Below are 26,761 nucleotides of genomic sequence, written 5' to 3'. Positions count from 1 at the left end.
ATGAAGATACTCTTCCATGAAGCAGAACCTGTGACTTATATGCATGATGAAATTGAGGGGTTCACAAGTCTCAATAATTTTCTCTTATTCATAAAATCCAAGTTCACATGTATACAGTAGGCTAATATGAAAGTGCTAAAAGGTACCATATCGAAACAAAAGCTCTATACAAGTTCACATGCATGCACTCCTCAGTCCTCATCACCATAACCAAGAGAGAGAGATAGCAAGTAGCAAACAAGAACTCAATAGAAAGAACAAAGGATCTACACCCCACCATGGCCAAGCCCAAGGGGACCATGGAAGAGGTGTTGCGGGCCACCACCATGACCTTGAGCTGCTATGGCCAGCTCAAGCTGCCTCATGGAGAGGGAGGGGAAAGAGAGCAGCTCTGGAGTACCTCTATCCCATCTCTTCGTGCTGCTCACATTGTTGAATCCATCCCATCCAATATGACCCACATGTTGCACATCAGTTGGGAGACCAATCTCCATCTCCCTCTCCTCTTCATCCTCTTCATAGATTACAAACAACTGGGAGAAGCTGCTCTTGAAGCTCCTGATCAACTTCTGCAGCCCTGCAGAGATGTTAGGCTTCGGAAATGCGAGAAGCCGCGGCTTCGCGCCGCCTTGCCTCTCTCCTTCTCCACCTTCACCATAAACATAACAACATAAGAAGGAATTCTAACATGACATACGAAGGAGAGGATATGAATGTATATACTTGATAGTAGTGAGATTGGTTGTGCATGAGATTTCTTTGCTTGTGTGTCGACAACGGCGACGCTTGACTGAGACACGCAACCTACTGAGAAGGGGAGGACCACAAACCTATCCATGCGCCTTTCTCTCATGGCTTCATGAAGGGAAGAGGGAAGAGGAGTATAAGGGGTGTGAGAAAAGGAGAGTAGAGAGAGGTGAGAAAAGGGGTAAGGGTGGTTATGAGCATGAAAGAAATGAATTGGCAAGTGGGTTTGTTATATTGGGGGGATGTTGGCTTTGTCATCAAGTGTGAATTATTCCAGGGTATATTACACAGGACTTAGCCAAGTTTGGTGAGAGAGATAGAGAGAGAGAGAGAGAGAGAGAGAGAGAGAGAGAGAGAGAGAGAGAGAGAGAGAGAGAGAGAGAGAGTGGTGTGATGGAGTGGGTTGAGTTGGGTTGGGTTGGTTGGGTTGGTACCTACCTGTATACTGATTACAAGTTCAAATTTGTAGGCCAGACTGAGCTCACCAACTGCTAATTTTTGGCTATTCCAGAGGCTCTCCTACAGATGCCTTCTTATCTTGCAGGCTCATCTAAAGTGTTTATATCACTTGAGAACCAAGCATCAAGGCTTTAGAACCCTTCCATGTTTGCCTTTTTTCTTCTTCTCTCTATCTTCCAACTACTTCCATTCGAGAGTGAATTGGAAGCAATCTACAGCACTAATACTAGATAAAGTACTACAAGATGGGGACTCCGCAATTATATTGTCTTCATACTGGGTTAAACAATTGTCTATTATCTGAGTAGATGCAGAGAATCAAAGAGAGGAGTTGAGAACAAAAATTAAGAGAAATTGAGTGAAATTGGAGCTTTCAGGAGTCTCTTCTTTTTCCTTAAAAAAGTAGAGAGAAGTGGAGAGAAACAGAGAAGACGCTGTTCTATTTCTATAAATCCACAATTTAGTCCTCAAATAATTATTCTTCTTTTCTCCTCTTTACAATTATTAATGATTTGCAAAAGATATCCTGATTAAATTTTTGATCTTATGAGTTCTATGGGTTCATATACTATATTCCACTCCTCACATATTAGCTATATGACCTTGACTTAAATTCTCTGTTTGCAGTGACCTGAAGAAGTATTGACAGCATGCAGAATCCAAGCTCAATCTTCTAGTGATGGTACACATGACTCCATTAAAGTAGCGAGATGAAATCCCAATACACAAGCATGCCTTCACTATTGTGATTCACCTTTCCTTCTACTTCATTACAGCCCGACGAATTACTACAACAGCAAAGGCTGATGAAAACTTATTGTATGAGCTTGAAGAACTGCCATTAAAAAGAAAAACCTTGGAGGCCAGGAGAACTAGCCGTGAGAGTCAATAAAAGCTTATTCGATGATAGAAGCTAATATGATCAAATATATTTTCCTTAAAGGATACACTTCAAAGTTATCTCAGTAACTTTGGAGTCTGCAATGTAATGTTTCTAGCCACTGACTTTCCGATATTGGATGTAAACTTAGAATTCTTCCTCAATAGTAGTGCACCTGATATGTATCCGGATCCGGAGACGGAGAACTATCTATCCGTCCGTTTGGATCTGCATACATTTAAGAGCTGAGGACTGCTGCTTGATGCATAACACACTATTACATAGCCTCTGACAAATGATTAATAGATGCTCACTTGCAATTCAAGGGAAGCAGAAAAGCTAAAAAAGTTATCGTTTTTCACCAACATATAAGATAACTGCATTTAAAGCTAATCATGTCATTTATTATTCATTTCAGTGGTGTGACTGCTACAAATGAGGGCACCAAAAGCTTGTTTTAAGCAAAATACAGAAACCAAGAGGACCCATGAAAATGGATTAATTCACATCAAAACTCATTTTAACAGACATGTTCTTGCTGAGGTGATGACATCCAAAAGAGAACTTCGGACCTAATCTTACAACAGTTATAGGTAATCCCTCCAGTTTTCTGATTCTCAGCTGCAGATCAAGGCATTAATGGCTAACGGTCAGAAACCTGTTTCTCCTGATTGGCTAAAGCATGAGCATCAAGAGGTAGTCGTAAGAATAAGGACCTCACTGTATAGCTTGTCATTATTTGCCACTCTTCTTTTTCTGCTGCTTAGCTGCAAAATAGAAGCATAAAAAATTTGTTATTAGAGAAAGGGAGATGATTCTCTTTATTTGTATGTCCACAGACAGAGAGAGAGAGAGAGAGAGAGAGAGAGAGACCTAATCTCCTTTTAGCCTCAGAATTTGCAAAAAACTCCATCCACTCATCTGTCAAAACAAACACTTCTTCTTCTTCTTCTTCTTCTTCTAGTCCTAGTTCCTCAACCTCTTTCAACTCTTGCTGTTGTAACCTGCTGAAAGAAAAGTCAGTTACATCTTTATGTGATAGGAAAATCAGTTGCTTTACGACCCAACGTACTTCTATATCGATGCCCTTCTGGAGAAGGGAAATGAAATTTTCAAAAAGTATATACTACCCAATATACTTCTAGTGACCAAATTTCTCCTGGGCCTTACCTAGGCAAGACACTCATCTTCAAATCAAAATCAGGATCCAGGGAGGATCCAACTCGCTCTTGAAGATAAGAAGATCATGCACTCAAAGAGTTATATCTTAAAGACAATTGTGGAACTTGCCTAACAAATGGCAGCACTTAGCATCATCGTAAATAGCGGAGATCTAATATGCATCATCTTGATAAGGAAAGTGAAGGTGGTGAAAACAAGCATTATATATGTGGTGATTGAAAGATGGGAAGATGACAACCTATCCAGCTGAATTTCTCGAGCTAAGAGTTCTCACGGTTCCACTGACCAAACAAAAGCATACATTGAAGTTACTTCCTTTAAGTCTTCTATATCTTGGCCCTTTGGAGTACAAGAACATTGATGTGAGCTTGCAACAATTCAGAAAAGTAACACTACGTTGGAGTATCAAAGTTGATAGCGACGGCTTTATTATCAAGCTTGTGAGTAGTACTTGGCAACTTCTGATGTCGAAGTTGCAAATAGAATAATTCCTTAAAATATTTTATACGTCTTAGCTCATATTCGTAATGCAATTCTTCAAACACAGATCATATGGAGTTTACGGCATCAAGTTCACATAAAGTTTCAAGAGACCCAACTAACATTGAAAAGGAACTACTCAATCCAACAGAACGATTACATACCCGATCGCAGAAGAATCGTTTCCTCTGGCCTCTGAGACCTCAAAGGTCTCGAATTTTCCAAGTCCAGTAGGAACCGGACATGGATCCTTGGGAGATTGTGAAGGGAACCCACATGGTGGAAGTTGGGGAAAGTGAAGTAATCCTGTGTGCTGCTGTTGGTGGTGATCGTGATGGTGATGGTGATGGTGGTGGTGGTGGAGAGGAGAAAGTAAGAGAGGTTGGTAGCAACAACGGCATAGGTGTAGGAGCAGGGTGCGAGTGAACGGAATTGGGTGGTGGTGGTGGTGGCGGTGGTGGTGGAAGTGGGGTTGCATTGCTCGGAAAGTCTCAAACTTTGATGGTTTAGAAGAGCTCTGCTAGGGTTTATATACTTCCTGAGCCCAAACCCAGCTCGGCCCGGCCCGGCCCAAAACTCTTGTTTAGAGAAGACACTACTATTTTACTTTTAACAAATAAAATTATTTTTCAAGGTTCTTTTTACATAATCATCAATTGAGAATTTTTCAACTATAATAATTGTGTTAATAGTATAAGTACTACAACAGGATATAAATTAAGTGCTAATATCGAAGAATAGGGGTAGTTTAGTCATTTACATGCATCATTCAAGTTGATCTATAGTTTGGGAGAATTATTTGGTCGTTTTTTGAGTAGTAAAAGCCTTCGCATCAGAAAATCACAGAGTTGATCCACACTTCGCGAGGAGCAACTCCATCCCTCCATTTCCGTGGCTCTCCTTCCAAATCCAAACCCATCCTTCTCTCCCTAATCTCTAATCTCTAATCTCTACCCCTGGCCTTCTCTTCGGTGTCTATGGGAGCAGCTCTCGAGGAGGAGATGGAGGAGGAGGGTGAGCTCGAGGCCGAGGCCGAGGCCGAGTCAACTCGGGCAATCGAGGAGGCCGTGAAGGTGTTACTGCAGGGATTGGGGGAGGATCATGAAAGAGAAGGGCTTTGTCGAACGCCGCAAAGAGTCGCCAAGGCATTTAGGGAGGGAACTAGTGGTCGGTTCTATCTTTATACTTCATTTTTTTTTTTTTTTGTTCATTTGCTCAGATATTCAGATGTATTGATCTTATACAAAAAAGGAGTTTTTATGTGATTTTGTGATACAATTTGATATGCGTCGGAAGAGAAAAAAAGATCGGATATTTAGCTATACTTTTATATCTCACTACCAATCTTGACTTCAAATACCTCCCCTGCTTTAACCTATCACTAAAATCCAATCCATTGACGATCGATTTAAAGCTCTTTTCTTTGTTCGCCTGTTGTTAGATAATTTTGCTTGGTCACATGCTTGTTGCCGGTACTCAGATGATGCCAAAAAAAAAAAAAAAAGAACAGGTAGAAGAGGAATATAAATAGACGATGAGTATAATTAGGAAGTTGCTTTTGAATACTGAACTTAAAATCAAGATAGACATGACAAGCAATATGAATCAGCTTGGTTAAAATCCATTTAGCAGAAAATTTCTATAGAGTTTTATGGATGATAATAAGAGAAAATTTTGACAGTATGATTACACCAGTGTAATATTTTTTTTAGGTTACAGACAGAAGGCAAAGGATATCGTGCAAGGTGCTCTGTTTACAGAAGCTGGTCTTAAAGATGGGCAGGGTTATGCAGGAGGAGCTGGAGGACTTGTCATTGTTCGCGACATCAATCTGTTTTCATTTTGCGAGTCTTGCTTGCTTCCATTTCGTGTCCACTGCCACATCGGTTATGTTCCGTCAGGGCAACGGGTTGTCGGCTTAAGCAAGCTTTCGAGAGTTACTGATGTCTTCGCCAAGAGGTTGCAAGACCCAAAAAGACTGGCTGATGAAGTCTGTTCTGCACTTCACAGTAGCATTAAACCAGCAGGTGTGGCTGTTGCTCTTCAGTGTTGGCACATCCAGCTTCCAGATGCTCTTAGGTGCAATCCTGATGCAATGAGTCCATCCAAATGGGACATGCAAGGTTGGGCTCAAGCTTCATTCTCGTCATGTGCTGGAGTGTTTGAAGATGGAAATATTAGCTCTTTCTGGGATGATTTCTTGACTCTTCTCAATCTGAGGGATATAAACTTTGAAAAAGGCAATGAACACCTTTCGGTTGCTCATTCCTGGTGCCCAGCAAGATCTCCTGAGTTGTCCTTATGCAATGGCCGTAGCAGGAGGAACTTTACCAATGGTAGGATCTCTTCAAAGTCAGGGTCTACTTACCCTGCTATGGTTTCTGCAGCAGCTTCTGTTCTTCAGTCTCTTGGTGAGGACCCCTTGAGAGCGGAACTAGTGGGCACACCATACCGTTATGTGCAGTGGCTGATGAACTTCAAGACCTCTAATCTGCAAATGAAGCTGAGTGATCTCAATGTTGGTAAAGTTAAATTGCAGGCTAATGATAGTGGAGAGGTTGCAATTGGTAGAAGTGGGATATATTCAGAGCTAAGTCTGCCTTTCTGTTCTCTATGTGAGCATCATCTTCTGCCATTCCATGGAGTAGTCCATATAGGCTACTTTTATGAGGAAGAAGGTGAAGGAATTGAGCGCACAGTACTGCAGTCATTGGTTCATTTCTATAGCTGCAAGCTCCAAGTGCAGGAGAGGTTTACAAGACAGATAGCAGAAGCAGTCTATTCTATTTTTAGTAGAGGAGTAATGGTTGTCATCGAAGCCGCTCACATGTGCATGATATCAAGAGGGATCAAGAAGGTGGGAAGCAGTACTGTCACTATCGCAGTTATGGGTCAGTTCTCAACTGATCCTGCAGCTAAGTCACTGTTTTTGGAGGCAATCTCAACTGGTACTGCCTCAGGAAGATGACATTGTTCCACTAATGGGGTATTCTTGGATTTCTTTTTTAATACAATCAAGAAGCTGCCTCAGCGTACAGAATGTGGCATCAGAATAGTGGCAGAAATGGTTATACTCCATAGTCTGTGAGTTATAAAGAACTCACAACGAGATTTCAGATTCCTTTTTCAATTTATTGTTAAGAAAATTATGCTTTGAATATGAATTTTTTTACAGATTTTAAGCCAAAGAATAATTAGAATCCATACATTATTAAAGATAATGGAGTAAAAAGAGTTCAAATTGTACTTTATTGTCATATATTCACTTATTTATATTCATTTTTTTTTAAAAAAATGGCTTCAAAGAATACTTTAGTATCAACTATTTAAGATAACCGAATCTCTATTATATTCATTTATTACTGAATTCATTTGATTTCTATGCATTTGAGAGAGCAAATTAGTATTAAGGACATATTGTTTAATACTATACTCGACTTGTATCGAATATTGTATTATATGACTCAGATTTTGTGACTGTTTGAATCAAATTGTTACTAACATGTAGTACTTTGTCTATGCACATTATTTCATTGTATGAGAGAGAAATAGATGGATAGACCTTGTTATGTGTCTAACAATATATTACATGTTCTTTGGTATATTACCTCATATAAGTAATTTCTGTTCTTTGCATAGTTTGTATTATTAGTGAGCAAGCTTTTGCAAATGGATGCTGTTGCTAATTATGAAGAGATTGAACTCTTCAAGATTGCATGCTTCCCCTGGATTTTCAAGCAGTTGGCTGATGCCTAGAACATAAAGTATAATTCGTTTCTCTTCCTCTCTTTTTCGCTCTTGAGGTGGATCAACCTTAATCATATAATCAAGTATAAGCAGATACAACCTAGCATCATGTGGCACATGCTTTAATTGAAAACCATTGATTGAAGTCCTGATCCTTGTTGCTGAAACAGATTAGTTGATTTCCAATCCAAAACTTTCGAAAAGAATTTCTCAAACAATCGATCTTATTTCCGAAACCGATATATAGAACATCGTAAAATTCACTGATAAAAGATTTGCCAGTGTTACATTGGAAAAGATTTCAGAAGTATGTGATAAGGTGCTAACACCAACAACAGTAATTTCATTTCTTTTTCAGTTTTTTATTACACAACACCAAAAGTTAAAAATGAAAAAGAAGAGAAAACCAGAATAGTAGATAATAGTGTGAGTGATGATATTTCTGCAGGCTTTTATTGTTGTTGATACCATTATGGAGTAATTGTTGGATGTTTCTATTGATCCTGTTTGTTTCTTATCTTGGTGGTAAATGGAAGATGAGTTCACGACAAATGTATCTGAGGAAATGCAGAGCCCATGCATCTGATATACCATTAGAAGGATTGAAAAAGAAAAACTTAAAAATATCTAAAGCATGAGCTCAAACCAAACCTAAACTATTCTCAACTCGACTCATTAATTCTAGAAAATTAACAATAAAAAAATAATCCCAAGTTCAGATCTTGGGAGCCGAGGCAAGTGGATGAAATTTGTGGAGGCTTTTTGTTGGTGCTGATAGAATTATTCCCCCTCTTTTTTTTTATTCAATTCTTCTTCATTCTTCCTTCTTCTTCTTTTTTGGTAATAGATTTTTGGTAATATCTTCCTCTTTTTTTTCTTTTTTCTTTTTCCCATTCTGTTAAATATCACACCCAGCCTCTTAGCTCTCCATTACAAGGCTAAATTAATGGCATGCCAAATAATTAAACAGTAATAAGCTTTCCTTTTTGACCACAGCTTTCTATATATACCCCACCCTGAGCTCCTCCTCGCCCTTCTCTCTCTCTCTCTTGCCCCTTTGGGTTTTCTTTTGGTAGAGAGAGACGAAAAGGGGGCCGCAGCTTTCTCACCTCTTCCTCCTTCCTCTCTCTCTCCCTCTCCTCCTGCGTACAACTTCCGTAGAAGAACAAACCTTCCCCCTCAAAAGCAAGCAGAATAAGTTCTCATCCCATAGAGATTTTCTATAGGGATATGTAATCCAGAAGAGGAATAGAGCTATTCCGAAGATTGTAAGAGGTAGATTGAGGGAAATCTTTCGTACCCAAATCAAAATTTGATCTTTTGAGCCCCATTCTCCTCCAATCTCGTTGGCCCGTCTCGCCTTTGGTCCGGAATTTGAGTTTCTTGCCATCTTTTTTTGAGTTGGGTTTCTCTCCTTTCTACGTGGGCAGGGTTGGTTTGGGCTCGTTAGGGTTCGGTCTAATAGATCAAGAGAGTTCCTTTATTGCGATCGAGGAATTTTGAGCTCGGTGGGAGTCTCTAGGGAGCTTTTGAGAATGGAAGAGGACTGCAGTTTAAGAGCCAACTGCGTTTCATTCCAATTTCCGCACAGCCTCTTCAAGTGATGTGTTTCTGTTGGATTCTTAGAGTTTGAGGAGGGGGTGATGTTATTGTTAAAAATAGAGATCTTGGTATCTGGTGGTGTTGCAAGGTGGGGCAACTTTATTGATGATTCCAATTTATTGAAGTCAGATAACATTGGGATTGGATTATTCTTTGAAATATTTTAGCCTTGTCATAGCAAAAGTTTCTCTAAGGTGCGAGAGTTTTGGGATTATTGCTTGGCTTTTCTCGGTGGCAAAATTAGATAATGGGAAGGTTCTGAAGCTGGCAATGAGTGTGAGGACATGGTGCATGGGCAAGTGTATGGCTGGCAGTCTGTTCCCTTCCTGGAACTGCTGTACTGGAAAGTGAGAGCTTTAGCTGGTCCAGGGCTTCCGAGCTATGTCTCGCTGCTTCCCATTTCCGCCACCAGGATATGAAAAGAGGACAACAAGTGAACGAGTAGATTTATTAGAAAAGGTTCAACTTCTATAAGTTTTATATACATTATCAATCCTGTTTAGCGTCATAGATTCATTCTCTTGACTGTTTAAGAGAGTTCCTGATGTGCATGACATTTTTATTTTGGTTTTTTTGGGTGCATTGCAAATTTACGAAGATAAGACATATTTTCTGATCTGACACTTGATGGCCAAGATATTCCTTTGTTGTTTGAAAGCTTTCGGGATTCTCAGTCTGCTTACCCAAATTATCACAATAATGATAACTTGCTTTACCATATAGATGCATTTTCATTTTAACTCAGAAATACTTTCATTTTTATACTGCTCCATGAGTTATGCAGTTTTAGCTATGACCTTTTAAACATTTGTCACAAAGGAATACTTCCCTCTCGCCTATAGGTTTGATGGTTTGATATGATTGATGCTTTAAATGGTGGGAATATCTTGAGTTGAGAGAATCATGTTAATTGCAGGTTTAGGGTACGTAAGGTGGCAACAGTGTTTTCAAGCACCCTTTTCTGAGATAAACTCACTGGTTTAAAATTGTAAGCCTTCAGGATCGTTGAAAAATATTCTGCTCTTCTGTGCGTCCTATATTAATTGGATGAACTTCTAAAAAGAGAATTCACTTGGACATTATATCTTTTTGAGTATACTCCATTTATAAGAATTGGTTTTTACTGAAGCTGGATAAAATTTATGAAGAACACGTTTTGAGTCATGGATGCATATGAAGAGAGTTCATTCTTGTATTATAGAGGTATTTATTGATTTGAGATTTGCAGATCCATTTACACTATGGTTCATCAGATTTTGCTAGACATGCCAGACCAGTACAATCTTTAAGGAATTAGAATATTTTGGCTTTCTATTTGCATATTTCTTGGATTGTTTCATCTTACTCTTTGGTTAAAGATCCAGGGTTTTGCCTTTTCTAGAGCTTTACTATTTTATATCATGTCACTATGGAAGTTTACTTATTGATTACTGAGTGGGAGAAATTCTTGTTAATACATCTTCTGTTTGTCTAATTGAGATGCTTCATTAGTCTGAATGGTGAGACCCAGTGGTTCTTTTGATAGTGCTAGTTTTGATGGCAGCTTCTTGTACTTATGAACTTCTGAGGACCCTAGTTTGCATCTAGTTGTTCCAAGTGCCCTCTTGCACTTAATCTCTTTCCATCTCCATGTTTTTGTCTCTGCTTCGTTGTCTTTCCATCTCTTACGCCTTCTTGGTAGTAGATTATGGATCTGCTATATGTAGATGTCCAAGGCTTGAGGCTTTGTTTGTGGGATTATTGGGTGGTGCGAATTCAACTTCCATGGGTTGTCTTCTGGTTTTGATCTTTCCATGTTCTCTTTTTTCTTTGTCCTGTTTGTAGAATATGTTATTTATGTCTTACTTTTCCTATCATGGTTATTCTATGAGCTTTGTGATCAAATTGTTTATAACTCTCAAATGTATTAACCTTTTTAGGAGAAGCACAAAGAGAAGAAACATAAAAAGGAGAAGAGAGATAAAGAAAGAAAAGAAGGCAAACAAAAGAGGGACAAAGACCGGAGTAAAGACAAGCACAAAGAGAAGAAAGATCGGAAAGAAAAGCGCAGAGACAAGAAAAAGGACAAGGATAGGGATAAGGATAAAAGCAGGACATCAGAAGAAAGAAATAGAAAACAGACCGAAAATCATCATGAAGAAAGGTTTGGGGAGAGCAACTGGATCGCTAAGGAAAGTAAAGATTTTAAATTTATGGAGGAGTTGGGTAGAAGGATTAGAGAGGAAAAGGGGGCAGCCAACCAACTGGTCGAGAACTTTGGCATGGTTGAAAGAAGCCTTGAGGGCTTCAGTGCTGCACCTACGATGGAGAAGAAAAGTGTCACAATCAATAAGATGGTCCCTAACTCCATCAGTACACATCTTGAAAGAAGCCTTGATGAATTGCGGGCTGGACCTGCCGCAGAGAGGGAAAAGATTACAGCCAACAAAATGGTTCCGAGCTCTGTTAGTACTGCAGAAAGAAGGAATGATGAGGTGCGACAACAGATTAGCAATGCCAGTATTTCAGCTCAAAAGAAAAGTGAGGGGCTGGGTTCTGAAACGGCAGTCACAATCACAACAGGGCAAAGACGAAATGGAGGAGCAGGTCAATCAGCACATATACCTACTGGTTCTACACAAAGAAAGCCATGGTCTCCAACTGCGGCAGGGACAGAGAGAGGCATGCATAACAAAATTATCACAAATCCAGGTGGTGCTGTGCAAAGAACAAATGATGGAATCGGTCAACCAGCAGAAAGGTTTTCCAGTTCTATTCAGAGGAAAATTGAGGACATACGCCCTACAAATGCAATGGAGAAGGAAAAGGAAAATGGTAACAGGATGCTTCTGCTCATGGAGCATGGACGAAATGATGCTATGGCACAGTATGTGGAGAAGAATGCTGGTAGAGCAATTCAAGGTAAGGAAACAGGCAAAGAAAGAGAAACAGATGAAGGAAGGAGGGAAAAGGACAGTAATAGGCATCAGGATGAGAAGAAAAAGAGAAAAGATAAACACAAACTTAAGAAGAAAAAAAAAGAGGAGAAAATAAAGGGGAAAAGTGAGACCAAGCACAAAGAACACAATGAATTGAGAGACAACCCTAGAAGCAATCAGACAAATGGTCTAAATATAAAACCCATAGCCCATCATAATGATGATGGAAAAAATTCTGGTAGTGATGCAAATGTCAAGAAGAGGAAGGACTTTGAGACAAATGGATTACTCCATGGTGAGTTACACATGGTTACCATATTTACTGAGTTTTGTAGAATCCCATTCATAGGTATACCTTTTCATTTCAATTTTATATTTTTAGATTTGCAATGTAATACAGAACATGATATGCGGCCTACCAAGTTCCCAAGAATGACCCCCTCCAACCTTCCTGTGGAGAATGGTAGAACATTGCTGCCATATCATGTCCCTGCACCATGTTCTTCTGTCAAACCGGATGCCATATTTAATGTTAAGACAGAAAAGCTCCTAGATAATAAGGAAAAGAAGACAAATGGCATTCCAGAAGCTCAGCGACCTCCGGCTGAATTGAGGCATCCGGTTTCTGCAGTCGCTAGTGGGAATGGTGAAGTTTCTGTGAGACCACCTCACCCGGATTCCAAGTATCTCACCCAAGTGTACTCTGTTCCTAAAATGGAAGAATGGCCGGAACCTGATGACCAGGAGTGGCTGTTTATCAGAGGTCAACTTCGGCCAAAGCCTGAGTCAAAGCTTGAGCCCGACGGAATACCCCAGGTGTGGGATGAGGCACTACACGTCGAGTCAGCAGATGTTATTGCTTTGCCTTATGTGATTCCTTTTTGATACCCTGACATTCTCGTTGTGCTATTGAAATGCTGATCCTGAATTCACCAAAGGAAGCAGCATTGCGAGTTAGATGGCCTGTTTTGTATTGCTGCCTTTACTTGCTACAGCTGCTCTTTCAGGTACGAGCTTGGACTCTGTAGGTCCTAGAATATACTAAGGTTATTTCTTAGATCCTTCTTTGACTCCTAGATAACTCCTATTTCTCAGTGTATCCTCCCAGTGAAGTAGCTAGGCTATCCTCAAGAACTTTTGTTAGTCGATACGGCGGCCTTCTTTCCTTTGTTGATTCCCAACTTGATGAGTCATTTTAGGAAGAATCGGATTCATCTCTTCCAAAAATGGCTACAACTTGGAATAGGAAATTAGTAGATCCTATTAGGTGTTATGCATTAAGAAATTGAGTAGTAGGACTTTCTGCACTGCCACATGATTTTGCTCTGTGTATATTATACCAAACTGTAAAATTAGAGGGGAAGAAGAAACTGGAAGGGAAGAAAAGGATAGTGGTACTATAATTTATTCATATCTTTTATTTTCTTCGTCTCTCAGATCAAGTTTTTTTATTGTTTTCCTTTATAATTCATTCATAAACCCCTTCCCTTTTTGTCATTTGATGTGGTTCATCTGAAAATGGCATCCTAAGGTTTCAAGTGGAGACATCAAACACCAGCTTGTGCTTTGAGGTTGTATATTTTTCTGCTACAAAATACCCTCTCTCTCTCTTTGTATACTAGAGATGTTCACACTTGATGGAGAGAGACAGAGAGAGAGAGACTTTAAATAGGCGCAGAGGAGAGGCCGGTGGGAAATTACGAAAATGCCCCTGTTTTCTAAATTTTAGCCCATGGGCGTCCGCCGTACGTTACTGTTACGTTTACGGCAGCTGCCGACGTGGCTTCTTTGAGACCGCTCGGTAAAGAGTCGACGTTTACTTTGACTGCCATGGTTGAGGGGCCGCGTGGCCAAATTTGGGAGGACAGCACATGAACGACTAAATCAATATTCTGTGTAGATCTCCGCGTGTCACCTGCCCGTGGTAGGGAGATTTATGCAGATTGGGACACGTGGTTGGGAGGTGACACGTTTGACAGTTTGGTTGCGGAATAAGAAACGATTAGGAATGGGATACAATAAGTATTTTATTCTGGAGTAAGAAATATTCTAATTTCTTATTGGAATAAGTGTTGGGATAAAATTTTAAGATAAGATGGTGGTTGATTCTGATAATTGAAATAAAAGATAAAAAATAATTAAATTGATCTTAGTTCAATGTAAATAGATAATAGTGAAAGTGGTGATGTCATTATAGAGTCTATCTTGATCTTAAGTTTTTCTGCCTGGATTGGATTTTAGTTATAGATTAAAGCTGGGGAATCATATGGAGTCAAGATTGGGAGTGGAGGCGTAAAAGAATATAGCTAAAAAAATTCAAGCTTTATTTTCCCATACACATCAAATTGGATCACAAAATCACATTAAAAACTGATGCCATCTACGTCAAATCAGATCACATCATAGAGATATTAGACTTAATAAATTAAGTCTAATTATTTTATTTGCTTATTTGGTTTAGTTAGAGTCTTACTATATTAAAATTTATTTAATTAGTTAAATTCAGCTCTACGCAGTTTTAGAAAAAACAGAACAATATCAAACCAACTGATCGCTAACCTACAAACTTACAACTTCTTCGGATTTAAAAAGATTTATTCAACAAAGGTAAGGAAAGCTAATCTAACTAAGTCATGGTTATCTCTAAGTTATGTTTATCTTTAATATAAGCTAATAAAGCAATTCTAATGAAAGTCGGTCTAGGGTTAATCTCTATAAATACATAGAGTGCAGCCCTAATTGATTATCATGGAATGAATATTGAGTTAAGTTTATTTACTTTGCATTACTTATCTTGTTATCTTTTACCATAGTCGTTAGATCATCGTTATTTTTCTAAGAGTAGATTATAACCGTAAAACCTTAAATTCTTTCAAACTTTAATTACCACCTTAACTTTTCATCCCAACCTCCAAATGAAATGGAACTAGAGCTATTAGAATCCTAAGGCTACGCTATCTAAATTTTCATAATTTTATTATTTTCGATGGTCTAGATCTGATTTGTAACAAAAACTCTTCTTTTTAATAGCTAGGGTTAATAGCTTGGGAGCTTCGACAAGTTCATCGCTTATTTCGTATTCGCACATAGACTAGTTATTGTGTTTAAAAGTTAATAAGCTCATTTGGCTTGGTTTGGATTTTATTTTGAAATAATTTTTTTGGGGGAAATTCTCCAAATATTCGCCTTCTTTGTTATTGAAGGTTGAGAGGGGAAAGCCACAATTTAGCACTGGAGTATCCCTTTGGTTAGAACATTTAATACAACAAACAGTAATGCAGAATAAATATGCACTCATACGGTTCAAGATAGACTTCTTCATCTATCATTGATTCAAAAGTCATCCAACAAGTATGTACAAGATGTTAACCATCCGTGGAATGGTTCTCCAATTAAAAAGTAGAAAAAAAGAAGAAAGGAAGGTAATGTACAGTTATCACAACTAATGAGCCGCTTATTTGACCATCTCAAATATGGTCATAAAATTAAATTGTAAAGAAAAAGGAAAAACAAAAACAACTAAAGGGTGTGGATTAATAATTGTATTTACTCAAAAAAATTAACCTGCCGAATGGGTGAGGATAAGGGCATCAGTGATCCAAATGAATGGTTCTCTAATAAATTCGGCTGCAGGGAGGACATATTGAAAGGCGAGGTAGCTGATAACCCGACAGTCGGTAGGAAGGCTTGCCTTAAAAGAAAGAAAATATAACATGTAAGCTGAGAGGAGATTGATCAATGATTTAGTATCAAATAAATGTGAACTGTTGATACTAGCGGTTACCTGTTGGCCATGTATGCTGGTGACCAAGATGAGATTGATGCTGGTACATCATTCATGTTATTATCCGAAGATATGAAAGGCCAAAACACTGCAATTGTAAGGGGACAACACATGAGAGATCTTGTATAAACTCTAATCAGAACAAATAGATATATCTTCGTAAAGACTGTAAAACATAATGAAGTAAAACACCATGCCAACCAGCTTGAACAGTATAGTATGCCTGAGAGGGTACACCAAATGAGTTAATAACTGAAACTTTCACTAACAATTGCGTTCAGCAGTAGTTTGGAAAGAATAATGTCTGCAAAAAGTCTTTACCACCTGAGCCATAACAGGAAGCTCTAATGCATGATAATAGCCCTATGAACCTATGTGTGACTGACATCAATAGCTCCCAAGTTTATTAAAACTGTTGCCGAGGGAAAAATTCAAGTGGTGGCTATTTGACAATGCTTTTAGCGAACATACATGCTCAACCATAACAACTATAACATGTATTTTTCATAATTCAAACAAGAGGGCATACATTTGATAGATCAGTAAGGACAAGCAAATCATCTTAGAAAAATGGACTATGTAAAGAAGAGATAAAAATGAAGTGCCAACTGTTTATAAGAGTTACACTCAGGGTTCATAAAGAAGAGATAAAAATAACCTGATTGCGTGGCGTGGTCCTGATAGCCCGAGCAGAATAGAGATTCCTGCAGGTCAAAAGATTGTGGCCTTCATGATACTAGTAGAGGAAACATGCAGAAGTTTGCATGTGTTCAAATATACACAAAAAAGATGTTTTCCGCAATCATAAATGTGAGCATGCATGCATATGTATCCACCACCAACTCACCTCTCTCGAATTGTGTGATACATGGTTAACAGCATCTGCAAATAAAAGAGCACGTTGGAAAGCTACATACATAATTCTGGGACATCAAGAGACTAACTAGATAAAGTAAAACCTCTATCAGAAAAGAACATGAATAAAACATCTACCAATGCTATGTTTTTCCTAAGAACAAAGGTCTAACCTCAACAAGCAATTTTAAGGTATTATTATTTTTAAAAATAGAGAGGCATTTGCGTAAGGTCAAATCAATCTTGATCCATCATGCAATGATAGAAATCTTAGGAGCATCCAAAAAGAGTTTAATTGACATAGCTCATTTAACCAATTAGCTTTTTGCCCTACATCTGTCTATCAAAATTCATCTCATCAGCTAAGTTATAGGTGGGTCCATGTAAAAGGAAGAAAAAAGGGAAAAGAAATTAAGAAATGTTGGATAGTACCTATATCTGAAACACTAGGCTTGATGCCCAGAGTTAATCCAAGAAAGCAGTCATTATCTGATTCAGTACCAAAATCCCATAAATTCAGTTCGAGTCTTGGCTGTGCTCCTGAGATGGTGGTTTTAACTTATTACTCCAGCAAGATAAATATATACCTCAGGTAACATATGTTCTATGTAAACTAATGCGGACCAAAGCTCACCTGTTTGGTTTATCTTTGGATAAAAGGGATCCTGGAGAGGACCTGGAACCCATGACCCCACCTAATCCAAACGTGTACAAGTAGGTAAGAGGTATCTCAGCTAAAAACAACAAAATAAAAGAAAAACAAATGTGCAAATTAGTACATGGAAAAAGGGATGCTGGAGTGACTGCTCAGCAGTTGGCCTCCTGTGTGGGTCCCAGGAACAGAGTTGCTGTGGAATTATCCATGAAATGACAAAATAACCACAAATCAGTAGAAAATTCTGTTACTGACAGAAAATTGGTTAAGAAAGTGAAAAAAAAAAGTGTACTCAGGAGCATACCAGGATCAAATCAATTGCTTCCAAGCTAGCATTGGGAATAATCTCTGATAGATTGGCTGGTGGAATCTTTTATAAAACAAAAGAGTTAGAATAACTGAAAATAACAAATAAACTCTCAAATTGCTAGTGTGATGCCTTCCACTTCTTAGAGGAACTCAAAATTATTGAGCTTTTGAAGTTCCATTCTTTATTGAAAATAATGAATAATAGGGAAGATGCTAGTGATGCAATCCACCTGGAGGAACTTAAAATTTCTTGATTGTGGAAGTTCCATCCCCTCTGGCCAAATTGTGGCATCGGGAGTTCCAAGCACACAGCATATTTTGTATAGTTGATCTGTTTCACTGAAATGAAACTAGAAGATTAGGAAATGATTAAAAGTACAAATTGATGTATAGAAAGCATATCAACGTTTAATAGCAGAAAGTAATTGATGATTCAGATTTGGGCAACACATAAACATATCATGATAGGTTTCTGGTAGGTCCTAAGATATGAAAAAGACGTAAAACTATTGTCACCAAGAAGACAGGCTGTTTTACAAAATACTTTACTTCCATGAAGAATAGGTTATTCCATTAAAGAAATATTGATAGTTATGTTACAGTTAATGCAATGGGATACCATGTTCGAGAAAAATTGTATATAGGCTTCATCATATAGTAGAGTTGTAGACAGCCATCACACTAAAAGAAAAGGAGAACCATTGTTTCCATGACAGAAATCATCGAAGAACCAAGCAATTGTCATATTAATAATATAGTGTATATCCAACAAGAATAAGGGTAAAACATCCATAGCAAGGTATTAATAGATTCATTACGTAAATTAAATGAACATGTATTTAGCATTTATAACTTAAGTTATAATGTTGGGATATGCATATTATAAACTATAGTGGTCTAATTGTTTACCTTTCACCAGGGAAAAGTGGAGACAATGTAAACAGTTCAGCAAGAATAGCACCAATTGCCCACATGTCTGCAAAAAAAAAAAAATCTGGCTGTTAACGATTGCATCACAAAAAATAAAATTAAAAAACTTTAAAAAAGCACCCAAAGTACAATGACGAATAAAAATACAAGAAAAGAAGATAAATACAAACAAGAGCCCAAGCAAGAGAGTAGTTACCAATTGCAGGGGTGTACAATGATGAATGCAACAAGACCTCCGGTGCTCGATACCTTCACAGAGGACATTCATCCATTAGATATTCAGTATCTACTATCACTACAAGAATATAATTTGGTATATTATCTCAATTTAACTCACCATCTTGTAGAAACATATTCTGTATAAGGAGGTCTTGAATCTAATTCCCTTGCCAGTCCAAAGTCAGCAATCTTAATGATGTCATTTGTCACCAACAAATTCTCTAGACAAGCATAAAGTACTTCAATAAGAGTTTGATTAAGAGAACTATCAACTTCAAATAAGCTATTCCAAATCAATTACCAGGTTTCAGATCACGATGAAAATATCCATTTTTGTGCATATAAGCAAGTCCTTGCAGTACTTGTGACATAAAGTTCCGTATCTCCCTTTCAGAAAAAGAAGATCGTCGGTCTCTCATTATTTGATACAGATTATATTCCTGTGCACATATATCCAGAATGTCAAAAAAAGTTTAGGTCTCACAATGGAAGATATCATTAAAAAAAGCATAAACTTGGTATCACATATCAAGAACACCTGAACAACATCCAAAAAGTGTTAATTGCTTCAATTTCATGAAAACAAAGTATTAAAAACACCCCAAGTACTTACCATGTGCTCAAAAATAAAGAACAACTCATGGTTTTCCCTTACTATCTCCTTCAACTTGATAATATTTTGGTGATTCAGTTTTCGGAGGGACTGCAAAAGGATTGTATTTTCTTTAGTGTACTTGCAGAAAAAGAAATAGGCGATGAGTTCAGGGCAAAGAGCTTTTCATGGCAAAGAACTTCCATGAAAAGCTTAAGATAGATCACGAACCTTGACTTCACGTAGATTCATGCATTCCTCCCAAAAATAGAATTTTCTCTTCATTTTCTTGATGGCAACCTACAATAAATACATGTATGATCTAATAACCATTTAACAAACAGGTTATCTGTCCAATAGAGTTTATAAAAGGATCTCTTTCTTAACAGTTTAAGATTCCTACAACAACATCAATCAAGTGATAACTCAAAGGCCACGCATTGGACTAGCTTCTCTACAACTTAATGAATTTCATACTTACAATCTCGTTTGTTTCAAGATTAAGTGCTTTGTAAACACTTCCACATGTTCCATCTCCAATCTCCTTTAGAATAGCATACCTACAAAACAGTTAAGAAACAACTGAAGGTAGGCCCTACCCAACAACATTTTAGAATATGACAAAACAATATCTTGCCCACCTTTCCATGGTTTGAACTTTTACCATGACAATTTTGTAACAGTCTCACTGAACTACTGAAGAACGCCAAAGGAGAGCCTCTAGATGACCTTTTTGATGTGTCTTACAAACTTCCAAGTCACATGCGCTGATATTTGATAGAACGAAAGGTATAGAACTCAATAAATTTCTAGTCTCATGATATGAGTGATTAAGCATCATCCAGTATATGATCGACATGCTTAATATAGCTCCTGTAAGCCTCAATTAAGTATTTTCATCTGCATCCAGCAAGATGAAGAATTAAACTAATTTGAGTTTTGGCCAGAAACTAACTGTAAATCAGCTTCAACCTAAGTCAGCCAGATGTAATAATCTGGGTAACTAAACTGCAAAGTGCAAACAAGAAGATAATATAAGAATCTACAAAAAATTTACCATTCAATAATCAAAACTCATAAATCATGTTGATATTTTCCGCTAACTGAATCTAACATGGATATGTCTAATATGGGCAAATGATCGTACTGCTATATGCCAAGCAATCTAGAATGCTTCTAGTCACCTTCTTCAATAAATTCCAAAAGAGAACTCCAAATTAATTACATGTTATGATGCTAAGAAATAATCATTCCTTTTAAATTTTCTACGGAATTAGCACTATCTGGCCAACTTATAGCCGACCTAATAGTTACCCTGATTTGCTAACTGACCAAGTTATCTATTTCCAGATTAATCCACATAAAGGAATCAGTTCACTTAAAAGATCGCTTGTTTTGTAAGAACACCTAAAATGTCACACCTACCACAAGCAAAATTAAAAAGCACAAGCCTCCAATCCAGATCAATCATCCTCAACCCATATGCATATACTCTTTACTTGGAAGAAAGACAACAAAGGATGCCAAGAAGCCAACAGCATTCGACTAATCAATTACGCAAGCAAGAAAAGGAAAAAAAAGCCAACTCATTGTTTTACAAAAAAATAATAATAAAAAGGACCTTCCTTTTTTTTTCCTTGATTCCTCGAAAACAATCTTGCACAAGAAATTTATCTCAATCGAAACAATATCTTCTTGCAATTAAGAAACTGATATGAAATCACAATAAAGAATAACAATATGATCATTTTAACCCAACAAGAGAGAATCAAAAGGAAAACTTCACATACAATATTGATCGAGTGTGAACCCGTCAAAAAACGAACGATCCAATATATTCAAAGAGATCAAAGAAGAATAAGAGACAACGAGAGAATCCATTCACCATTGAGGCAATTCTAGCGATCGGAGGGCGATCCTTCTAAGAAGGGGGATGAGAAATTTCTTCGATCTAAAAGACAGAGGAGAGCGTTAAAGAGAGAGAAGCGAGGAGTCCCAAACAGAAAAATATATATAAAAAAACCAATGAAATACTTCGATTTACTTCCTATAACGCTCCTCTAGGAAACTAAAATGACGAAGGTGTCCCATTGGTAAGACTGGTGAATGGCGTTGTGGATAAGGTAGAGGGAGGGCATTATCGTCATTATCGGAGAGTAACGGCGTCGTTTCCCTAGGCAGTGGACGGCAGTTGGGCGTAGCGATGGACGAGCCAATGGCTGTTAACGACGGATGAATTAGAAACGGGGACCATCTAATTTTCATAGATTTACATATTTGCCATTGAGAATATCAAAATTCAAAACAGACCATCTAATTTTCATAGATTTACATATTTGCCATTGAGAATATCAAAATTCAAAACATCATATTTTTGTTTTCAAATTATTTGAATCTTTGTTCTCGTTGAATAACCAATCAATCCAAAATTTTAAAATATTAGGGTGTAGTAGGTAACCCCTCAATTTTATCATAGTAATACTTGGTTCGAAGACAAGTATACAACTCAAAAAATAAATTTAATTGTAAATTAAATAGCCGTTTATCCCTAAAAATTGCTTTAGATCCACCACTAAAAAGAATCTGTCAAAAACTTGTAGCTTTGTCATAGTAGTTTCTCTAATAATGAAATGATTTATTGAGAAATCATTAGGATTAAACCATTCAAATGCTTTGAATTAAAAATAAATAAAGCAGTGTGGACCCCAGGGATATGCTTTGTCATATTGGATGGATATGCTTGAGCTTTTCTGGTAGGCCCCACCTCCACACAAGTGTTCAACCTTCCCTCTTTTCCTCTCTCCTTTGTGTGTATTTGGACCACATCGCAACAAGCAATCATGTAAAAAACCCAATGTATAAGTGAAATCTATTTGCAAATAGGATGGTGTCCCACTTTTGTGCAGCCAGTAAGGTATCGCCACGTCATCTATGGTGGATGGATGAGCAAAGTAAAATCTTATTTGAGGGAGAGGAGAAGATTTGGTCATTGGATACCAAGGAATAAAGATTGCTTTGGAAGGGGGCCATCCACTGTTTCTATATATATATTTTTTCCCCTCTCTCAAAGTATGTGGTAGTGGAGAGGAGATGGCTTATTTGCTAAGTAAGCTACAAACAAGTCATAAAGCAGAAGAATGCATAGCTGCAAGTTTTCTCATCTCTTCTTTGTTTACCACAAGAGACTTCTAGGCTAAACTTGGTGTGCACTGGGACATCATTCACGAAAAATTGTACTTTTCGATTACGGATCAGAGTTAATTTTGAATTTAAAAGGTTCTAAATTAAACAGTTATATATGTCTTCTAATCAGAATTAAGGTAAGTCTGTGGCACTTCTTAGATCCCTTTCATCATACCATTTTTTTTTCCCCTTTGAACATTCATCAGGATCCTGCAGGTTACGAAACTATTTAGGTGATTCAATTACTTGATTTCTGCTTTTTTATTAATTAAGCATAGATAAGTTGATTGAATAATGCAAATCATTGCTTTAGTATGATTGTAAGGGCCCCTGCTTTGTTTTAGATGAAAGGTAGCAATCATCTAGTCTAATAATTTCCAAGAGAGAGGTACTAATATATTCGAAGCATCAGTTCTCATGGAAAAAAGAGAGAATGTTTACAACATAAGGGATCTTCTCAATAACATGTACTCCCAAAATCATGATACAAGCATACAAACAATGATGCGCATGAATGTATTTATACAAAAATCACGCTTGTGCCTCGATGTATCCACAGCCTCCTTGTAGTTGATCATGATATCTGAGACCACCATTTCACGAATCTCCTCCACGCCTCAAAGAGTATCAGGAGAACTACTGGAGATGCCATTGAGCATCATCTTCATCCTCTCTATAAGCTCCTTAGCTGCAGAGTCGATAATCTGTAAGGAGCACGAGCCCATGCCACCAAAAAGATCTGAACAGCTACTGGACATTGAAAAAGCCCCGATCTTTTACGAGAAGGGAGCAAGATAGTTAGTCCCCTGCACAGCAATACCCTTGGTGTCATTCAGCAGGCTATTCATGTCTAAGCCAAGAATTTTTAAAAACGGGAGTGAAATTGCGATAATAAGAGCAGCTCCTTTGAAGAACACAAGGAATGCTAGGCATGCTAATGAGCTCACACCCTTAAATAACAGCTTCATCAACTTGGATGTTGTGTGGGGACATGAGGAGATTTTCTCTGTGAATGGTTATGTTTTCCCTTGGATGAAAGAGACCTAGAGGATTCTGTTAGGCATTAAGTTAATGAGGTTCCTTGGTCGACTCAACAAAGGTTGCAATCAGTAAACTGACCTTTAGCTAATCTGAATGCTTCTATTCTTTGCCTATCCACACGTAGATTGTAATAAATTAGATTTATATCATTATATCATTCTATTGTAAATGGTTCTAATCTGTATTAAGCAAGACTCAATCTTACTTGCTTGCAACAGAGTAGTAATTCTCTTTCATTGCTATGGCTGTAATAGGATCTTGATTATCTGGCATCATCTCCGAGTACAAGTGAATATGAAATGGAGCTCTGTTATATATATTGGACATTTGCATATATATATATATATATATTCACATAGTTACACATTGGATTCCAATCCCACCCAATTTGACTCTGGCATGATTATACTCTCATGGTTTGGGTAGGGATGGTGAAATTAGATCATGAAAACGATCTCAACAGTCAACATATATGAAGTTTTAAGATCAATAACAACATTTGAATAGTTCTTTTGATGTCATTTGCATTGGCATCTGAAGCTTATAGTTTGGGAATTCTGATGGCTTAACATTTTAAGTGTATGTGCCAAAAAAAACCCATAAGCTACATATTTCAGGTCATACCTTGGAGTAGAAATTTGTTGGTATAAGGTGTAGAGGAGCACTGGCTTTGATGGACCAATACGATCATCTGATCAAACTGATAATAATTCATCATTATGAACTTGTATCACCATGTGCCCTGTGCTCTTACCAAAAATCACCACATGAGCATTTCCCACTCTCAAAATGGTGAAACCTATTGGCATCTCTTACTATTATCTGCCTTGCCGCAATGTCACTAATGAACTTCAGTACCGTGTGGCAGTCCCCGCAAACCCGGAGATTTTTCACAACTCGGATAACAGTGCCTGAAACTGACCTGAGTATCCCAAAGGCAACAGCTAGCCTCTCACTGTGCAAAAACAGATGCTGCTCTTTCTCATGCTCTTCCAGGTCATGCATGACAACACTAGTATCAGAAACATAACCCCTCTTCTTCATCTCCATGATCAACTCCTCAAGCAAACTTATGATCTCCTCTCTCATATCATGAGGAACTTCCCCAGCTCTGAAAAAGCGGCTCTCTCTCCCCAGTTCAACCCAGCTGTATCCTGGCTCTTTCCTTATATTCATATCAGTCATCAACTTCCGCACCTTAGCCACACAATCCCATTTGCCAGTAATAGCATATACATTGGACAACAAGATATAGGTTGAAGGATCTCTAGGTTTCAAGTTCAACAGTTGATTGGCAATTCTGATGCTCATATGGGTATCACCATGTTTCTTACAAGCACTCAATAAAGCTCCCCAAGTAGCTTCATCTGGTGCATATGGCATTGTCATGATGATATCTTCAGCCTCAGATAGACACCCTGATCGGCTAAGAAGATCCAAAAAGCAAGTATAGTGTTGCAGCAAAGGCATTATGCCATGATCTTGTATCATAGAATCAAAGATCTTACGGCCTTCTCGAATCAGACCAGCATGGCTGCAAGCATAGATCAATCCGACAAATGTCACCTCATTGGGCTTCACTCTTGCAAGAAGCATCTTTTCATAAAGAGCCAATGCTTCCTCTGCTCGACCGTGCTGTGCCTCCCCGACCACCATGGTTGTCCATGAAACGACATCCCGAACTGGTATCCCCTTGAACACAGCTCTCGCTGAACAAATATCACTACATTTAGCATACATATCCATCAGTGCATTCCCAACGATCATGCTGGACTCATACCCGAGACCCACTACAATGCCATGTAGCTGCTTGCCCAACGCAAGCGCAGCCAAATGCGAAGCACCACCAAGAACACTCGAAAGTACAAAAGCATCATCAATATCAACTCCCTCCCTCCTCATCTCCAGAAACAGCCTCACACCGTCAAAGCTCTCACCTTTCTGAACAAATCCAGAAATCAGTGCGGTCCAGGTGAACAGATCGCGCTTTGGCATTCGCTGGAAAAGCTTCAAAGCTTCATCATTTCGGCCATTCGATGCGTACCCAGAAACCATGGCGGTCCAAACAACATGGTTCTTGCCAACAATTGTATCGAACACACTCCTGGCATCTTCTGGTGCACCACATTTTGAGTACATATCAACAAGAGAAGATTTCACGACTTCGTCCTCGGAGAAAGGAGATGAAATGAAGTGGGCATGAACTTGCTTTCCAAGGCGAAGGGAGCATAACTGGCCGCAGGTTTTGACGAGGGTGGCGATGACGAAGTGGTCGGGAGGGATGGCATCGACGGAGAGCATGCGGCGGAATAGGGAAATAGCAAAGGAGGGATGATAAGAGTGGGAGAAGGAGGAAAGGAGGGAGGAGTAGAGGACGGGGTCCCTCTGGGGCATTTCGTCGAACAGTAATTGGGCATCTCGAAGAAGAAGGCACTTGCCGTAGGCTGCGAGGAGGGAAGAGGGGAAGGGAGGGAAGTGGTGAAGCCCGGACTTGACGAGATGAGCATGGACGCGACATATTGTGTCGGAGGAGCGGCGGACGGCAGCGGAGCGGAGGACGGCGGCCAGGTGGAGAGGCGAAGTGGGGATGGTGGCGGTGAGGTGTGTCATGCATTACTCATCACCGCACAAGCCCATAAAGTATTTATTATGTCTAATATTAAGACTTAAACTGTGATCTTACGAAATCATTTCATCTATTTATTCTTTGATTTCATTTCTGGAAAGCGAAAACATTTCTTTGCTCTTTAACGTTGCTCTAATATGAAATTTTAACTTCGTTAACAATTGGATTAGGCAAAGGATTAGAGATAAAAATTGCTCATCTAGCCAATTAAATCAAATATCAAAATGGTGTAAACATAGCTGCAAATTATAAATGCCGATTGTATACAAAACAGTACGTTTTGTTTATAATTTTATATTTTAATCACTAACCTTGCAAATTAAGCAAAAATATAGAAGATAAAATGATAAAAATAATATAACTATAGAAGGGTAGGATTAAAAGGGGAAATTTGCACCATTGCAATTCCCATTGCAGTCCTTGAGCATAGGCAATCCCCACGCGTCCACGTTTTACTTACACTTTATTGCTTCCAAAACAAAATAAAAACCATTTCCCGTTCCACTCCTCCCCCTCCTCGCTCTATCTTAAACTCTACCCATAAATAAACCC

At 38.4% G+C, this 26,761-nt stretch overlaps 5 protein-coding genes and 1 long non-coding RNA gene across 11 annotated transcripts; 2 read left to right on the top strand and 4 right to left on the bottom strand.

The window, feature by feature from the left end:
• Positions 1-81: 81 nt before the first annotated feature.
• Positions 82-1,006, bottom strand: LOC140772267 (CRIB domain-containing protein RIC4-like). The gene is made up of 2 exons (XM_073114251.1): positions 724-1,006; positions 82-649 (listed from the first exon to the last, which is right to left on the bottom strand). The coding sequence occupies exons 1-2, from the start codon at positions 851-853 to the stop codon at positions 267-269; spliced, it is 513 nt and encodes a 170-aa protein (XP_072970352.1). The 5' UTR covers positions 854-1,006; the 3' UTR covers positions 82-266.
• Positions 1,007-2,470: 1,464 nt separating this feature from the next.
• Positions 2,471-4,242, bottom strand: LOC140772196 (uncharacterized). Its single transcript, XR_012106264.1, has 3 exons — positions 3,913-4,242; positions 2,960-3,090; positions 2,471-2,853 (listed from the first exon to the last, which is right to left on the bottom strand). It is a non-coding gene; the product is annotated as an uncharacterized lncRNA (long non-coding RNA).
• Positions 4,243-4,550: 308 nt separating this feature from the next.
• On the top strand, positions 4,551-6,992 carry LOC140772625 (GTP cyclohydrolase 1-like). Its single transcript, XM_073114784.1, has 2 exons — positions 4,551-4,915; positions 5,461-6,992. The coding sequence occupies exons 1-2, from the start codon at positions 4,726-4,728 to the stop codon at positions 6,714-6,716; spliced, it is 1,446 nt and encodes a 481-aa protein (XP_072970885.1). The 5' UTR covers positions 4,551-4,725; the 3' UTR covers positions 6,717-6,992.
• A 1,533-nt stretch (positions 6,993-8,525) lies between these two features.
• Positions 8,526-13,401, top strand: LOC140771867 (uncharacterized). 3 transcript variants are annotated; one of them, XR_012106223.1, is made up of 4 exons: positions 8,526-9,556; positions 11,017-12,310; positions 12,398-13,022; positions 13,111-13,401. XR_012106223.1 is itself a non-coding variant. In XM_073113645.1 (3 exons), exons 1-3 carry the CDS (start codon positions 9,479-9,481, stop codon positions 12,898-12,900), a joined length of 1,875 nt encoding a protein of 624 aa, XP_072969746.1. In that variant the 5' UTR covers positions 8,526-9,478; the 3' UTR covers positions 12,901-13,401. The 3 variants fall into 3 exon arrangements, 2 of the variants coding, with proteins under 2 accessions (XP_072969746.1, XP_072969748.1); XM_073113645.1 differs by having other exon boundaries at positions 12,398-13,401; XM_073113647.1 differs by having other exon boundaries at positions 8,527-9,556; positions 12,416-13,401.
• A 1,916-nt stretch (positions 13,402-15,317) lies between these two features.
• LOC140771939 (cyclin-dependent kinase F-3) lies at positions 15,318-21,382 on the bottom strand. Of its 4 annotated transcripts, none has more exons than XM_073113785.1 (18): positions 21,245-21,382; positions 20,001-20,367; positions 19,841-19,919; positions 19,591-19,659; positions 19,381-19,470; positions 19,069-19,207; positions 18,886-18,988; positions 18,745-18,797; positions 18,528-18,594; positions 17,849-17,957; positions 17,614-17,679; positions 17,434-17,502; positions 17,289-17,349; positions 17,087-17,194; positions 16,647-16,681; positions 16,458-16,503; positions 15,800-15,887; positions 15,318-15,706 (listed from the first exon to the last, which is right to left on the bottom strand). In XM_073113785.1, the coding sequence occupies exons 2-18, from the start codon at positions 20,024-20,026 to the stop codon at positions 15,562-15,564; spliced, it is 1,353 nt and encodes a 450-aa protein (XP_072969886.1). In that variant the 5' UTR covers positions 20,027-20,367; positions 21,245-21,382; the 3' UTR covers positions 15,318-15,561. The 4 variants fall into 4 exon arrangements, 3 of the variants coding, with proteins under 3 accessions (XP_072969886.1, XP_072969887.1, XP_072969888.1); XM_073113786.1 differs by having other exon boundaries at positions 20,001-20,259; XM_073113787.1 differs by having other exon boundaries at positions 20,001-20,259; positions 21,150-21,274.
• A 1,563-nt stretch (positions 21,383-22,945) lies between these two features.
• LOC140771620 (pentatricopeptide repeat-containing protein At4g14050, mitochondrial) lies at positions 22,946-26,745 on the bottom strand. The gene is made up of 2 exons (XM_073113177.1): positions 24,208-26,745; positions 22,946-23,348 (listed from the first exon to the last, which is right to left on the bottom strand). The coding sequence occupies exon 1, from the start codon at positions 26,191-26,193 to the stop codon at positions 24,334-24,336; it is 1,860 nt and encodes a 619-aa protein (XP_072969278.1). The 5' UTR covers positions 26,194-26,745; the 3' UTR covers positions 22,946-23,348; positions 24,208-24,333.
• Positions 26,746-26,761: the final 16 nt, after the last annotated feature.

Source organism: Typha angustifolia, chromosome 12 (genome assembly GCF_048772165.1).
Source record: "Typha angustifolia cultivar Huaian chromosome 12, ASM4877216v1, whole genome shotgun sequence".
NCBI classification, from domain to species: Eukaryota; Viridiplantae; Streptophyta; class Magnoliopsida; order Poales; family Typhaceae; genus Typha; species Typha angustifolia.
This window is presented reverse-complemented; position numbering and strand designations above follow the sequence as displayed.

What these genes read in the sequence shown, in the direction of transcription:
- LOC140772267 (XM_073114251.1), bottom strand. Translation starts at nt 853, where the DNA reads ATGAGAGAAAGGCGCATGGATAGGTTTGTGGTCCTCCCCTTCTCAGTA. An exon ending in ACCAATCTCACTACTATCAA is followed by an intron (nt 650 to 723) that starts GTATATACATTC and finishes TTTATGGTGAAG; the next exon opens with GTGGAGAAGGAGAGAGGCAA.
- LOC140772625 (XM_073114784.1), top strand. Translation starts at nt 4,726, where the DNA reads ATGGGAGCAGCTCTCGAGGAGGAGATGGAGGAGGAGGGTGAGCTCGAG. An exon ending in ATTTAGGGAGGGAACTAGTG is followed by an intron (nt 4,916 to 5,460) that starts GTCGGTTCTATC and finishes TATTTTTTTTAG; the next exon opens with GTTACAGACAGAAGGCAAAG.
- LOC140771867 (XM_073113645.1), top strand. Translation starts at nt 9,479, where the DNA reads ATGTCTCGCTGCTTCCCATTTCCGCCACCAGGATATGAAAAGAGGACA. An exon ending in GAGTAGATTTATTAGAAAAG is followed by an intron (nt 9,557 to 11,016) that starts GTTCAACTTCTA and finishes TAACCTTTTTAG; the next exon opens with GAGAAGCACAAAGAGAAGAA. An exon ending in GACAAATGGATTACTCCATG is followed by an intron (nt 12,311 to 12,397) that starts GTGAGTTACACA and finishes TTATATTTTTAG; the next exon opens with ATTTGCAATGTAATACAGAA.
- LOC140771939 (XM_073113785.1), bottom strand. Translation starts at nt 20,026, where the DNA reads ATGGTAAAAGTTCAAACCATGGAAAG. An exon ending in ATCTTGAAACAAACGAGATT is followed by an intron (nt 19,660 to 19,840) that starts GTAAGTATGAAA and finishes TATTTATTGTAG; the next exon opens with GTTGCCATCAAGAAAATGAA. An exon ending in GGACCACGCCACGCAATCAG is followed by an intron (nt 15,888 to 16,457) that starts GTTATTTTTATC and finishes TTACAATTGCAG; the next exon opens with TGTTTTGGCCTTTCATATCT.
- LOC140771620 (XM_073113177.1), bottom strand. Translation starts at nt 26,193, where the DNA reads ATGACACACCTCACCGCCACCATCCCCACTTCGCCTCTCCACCTGGCC.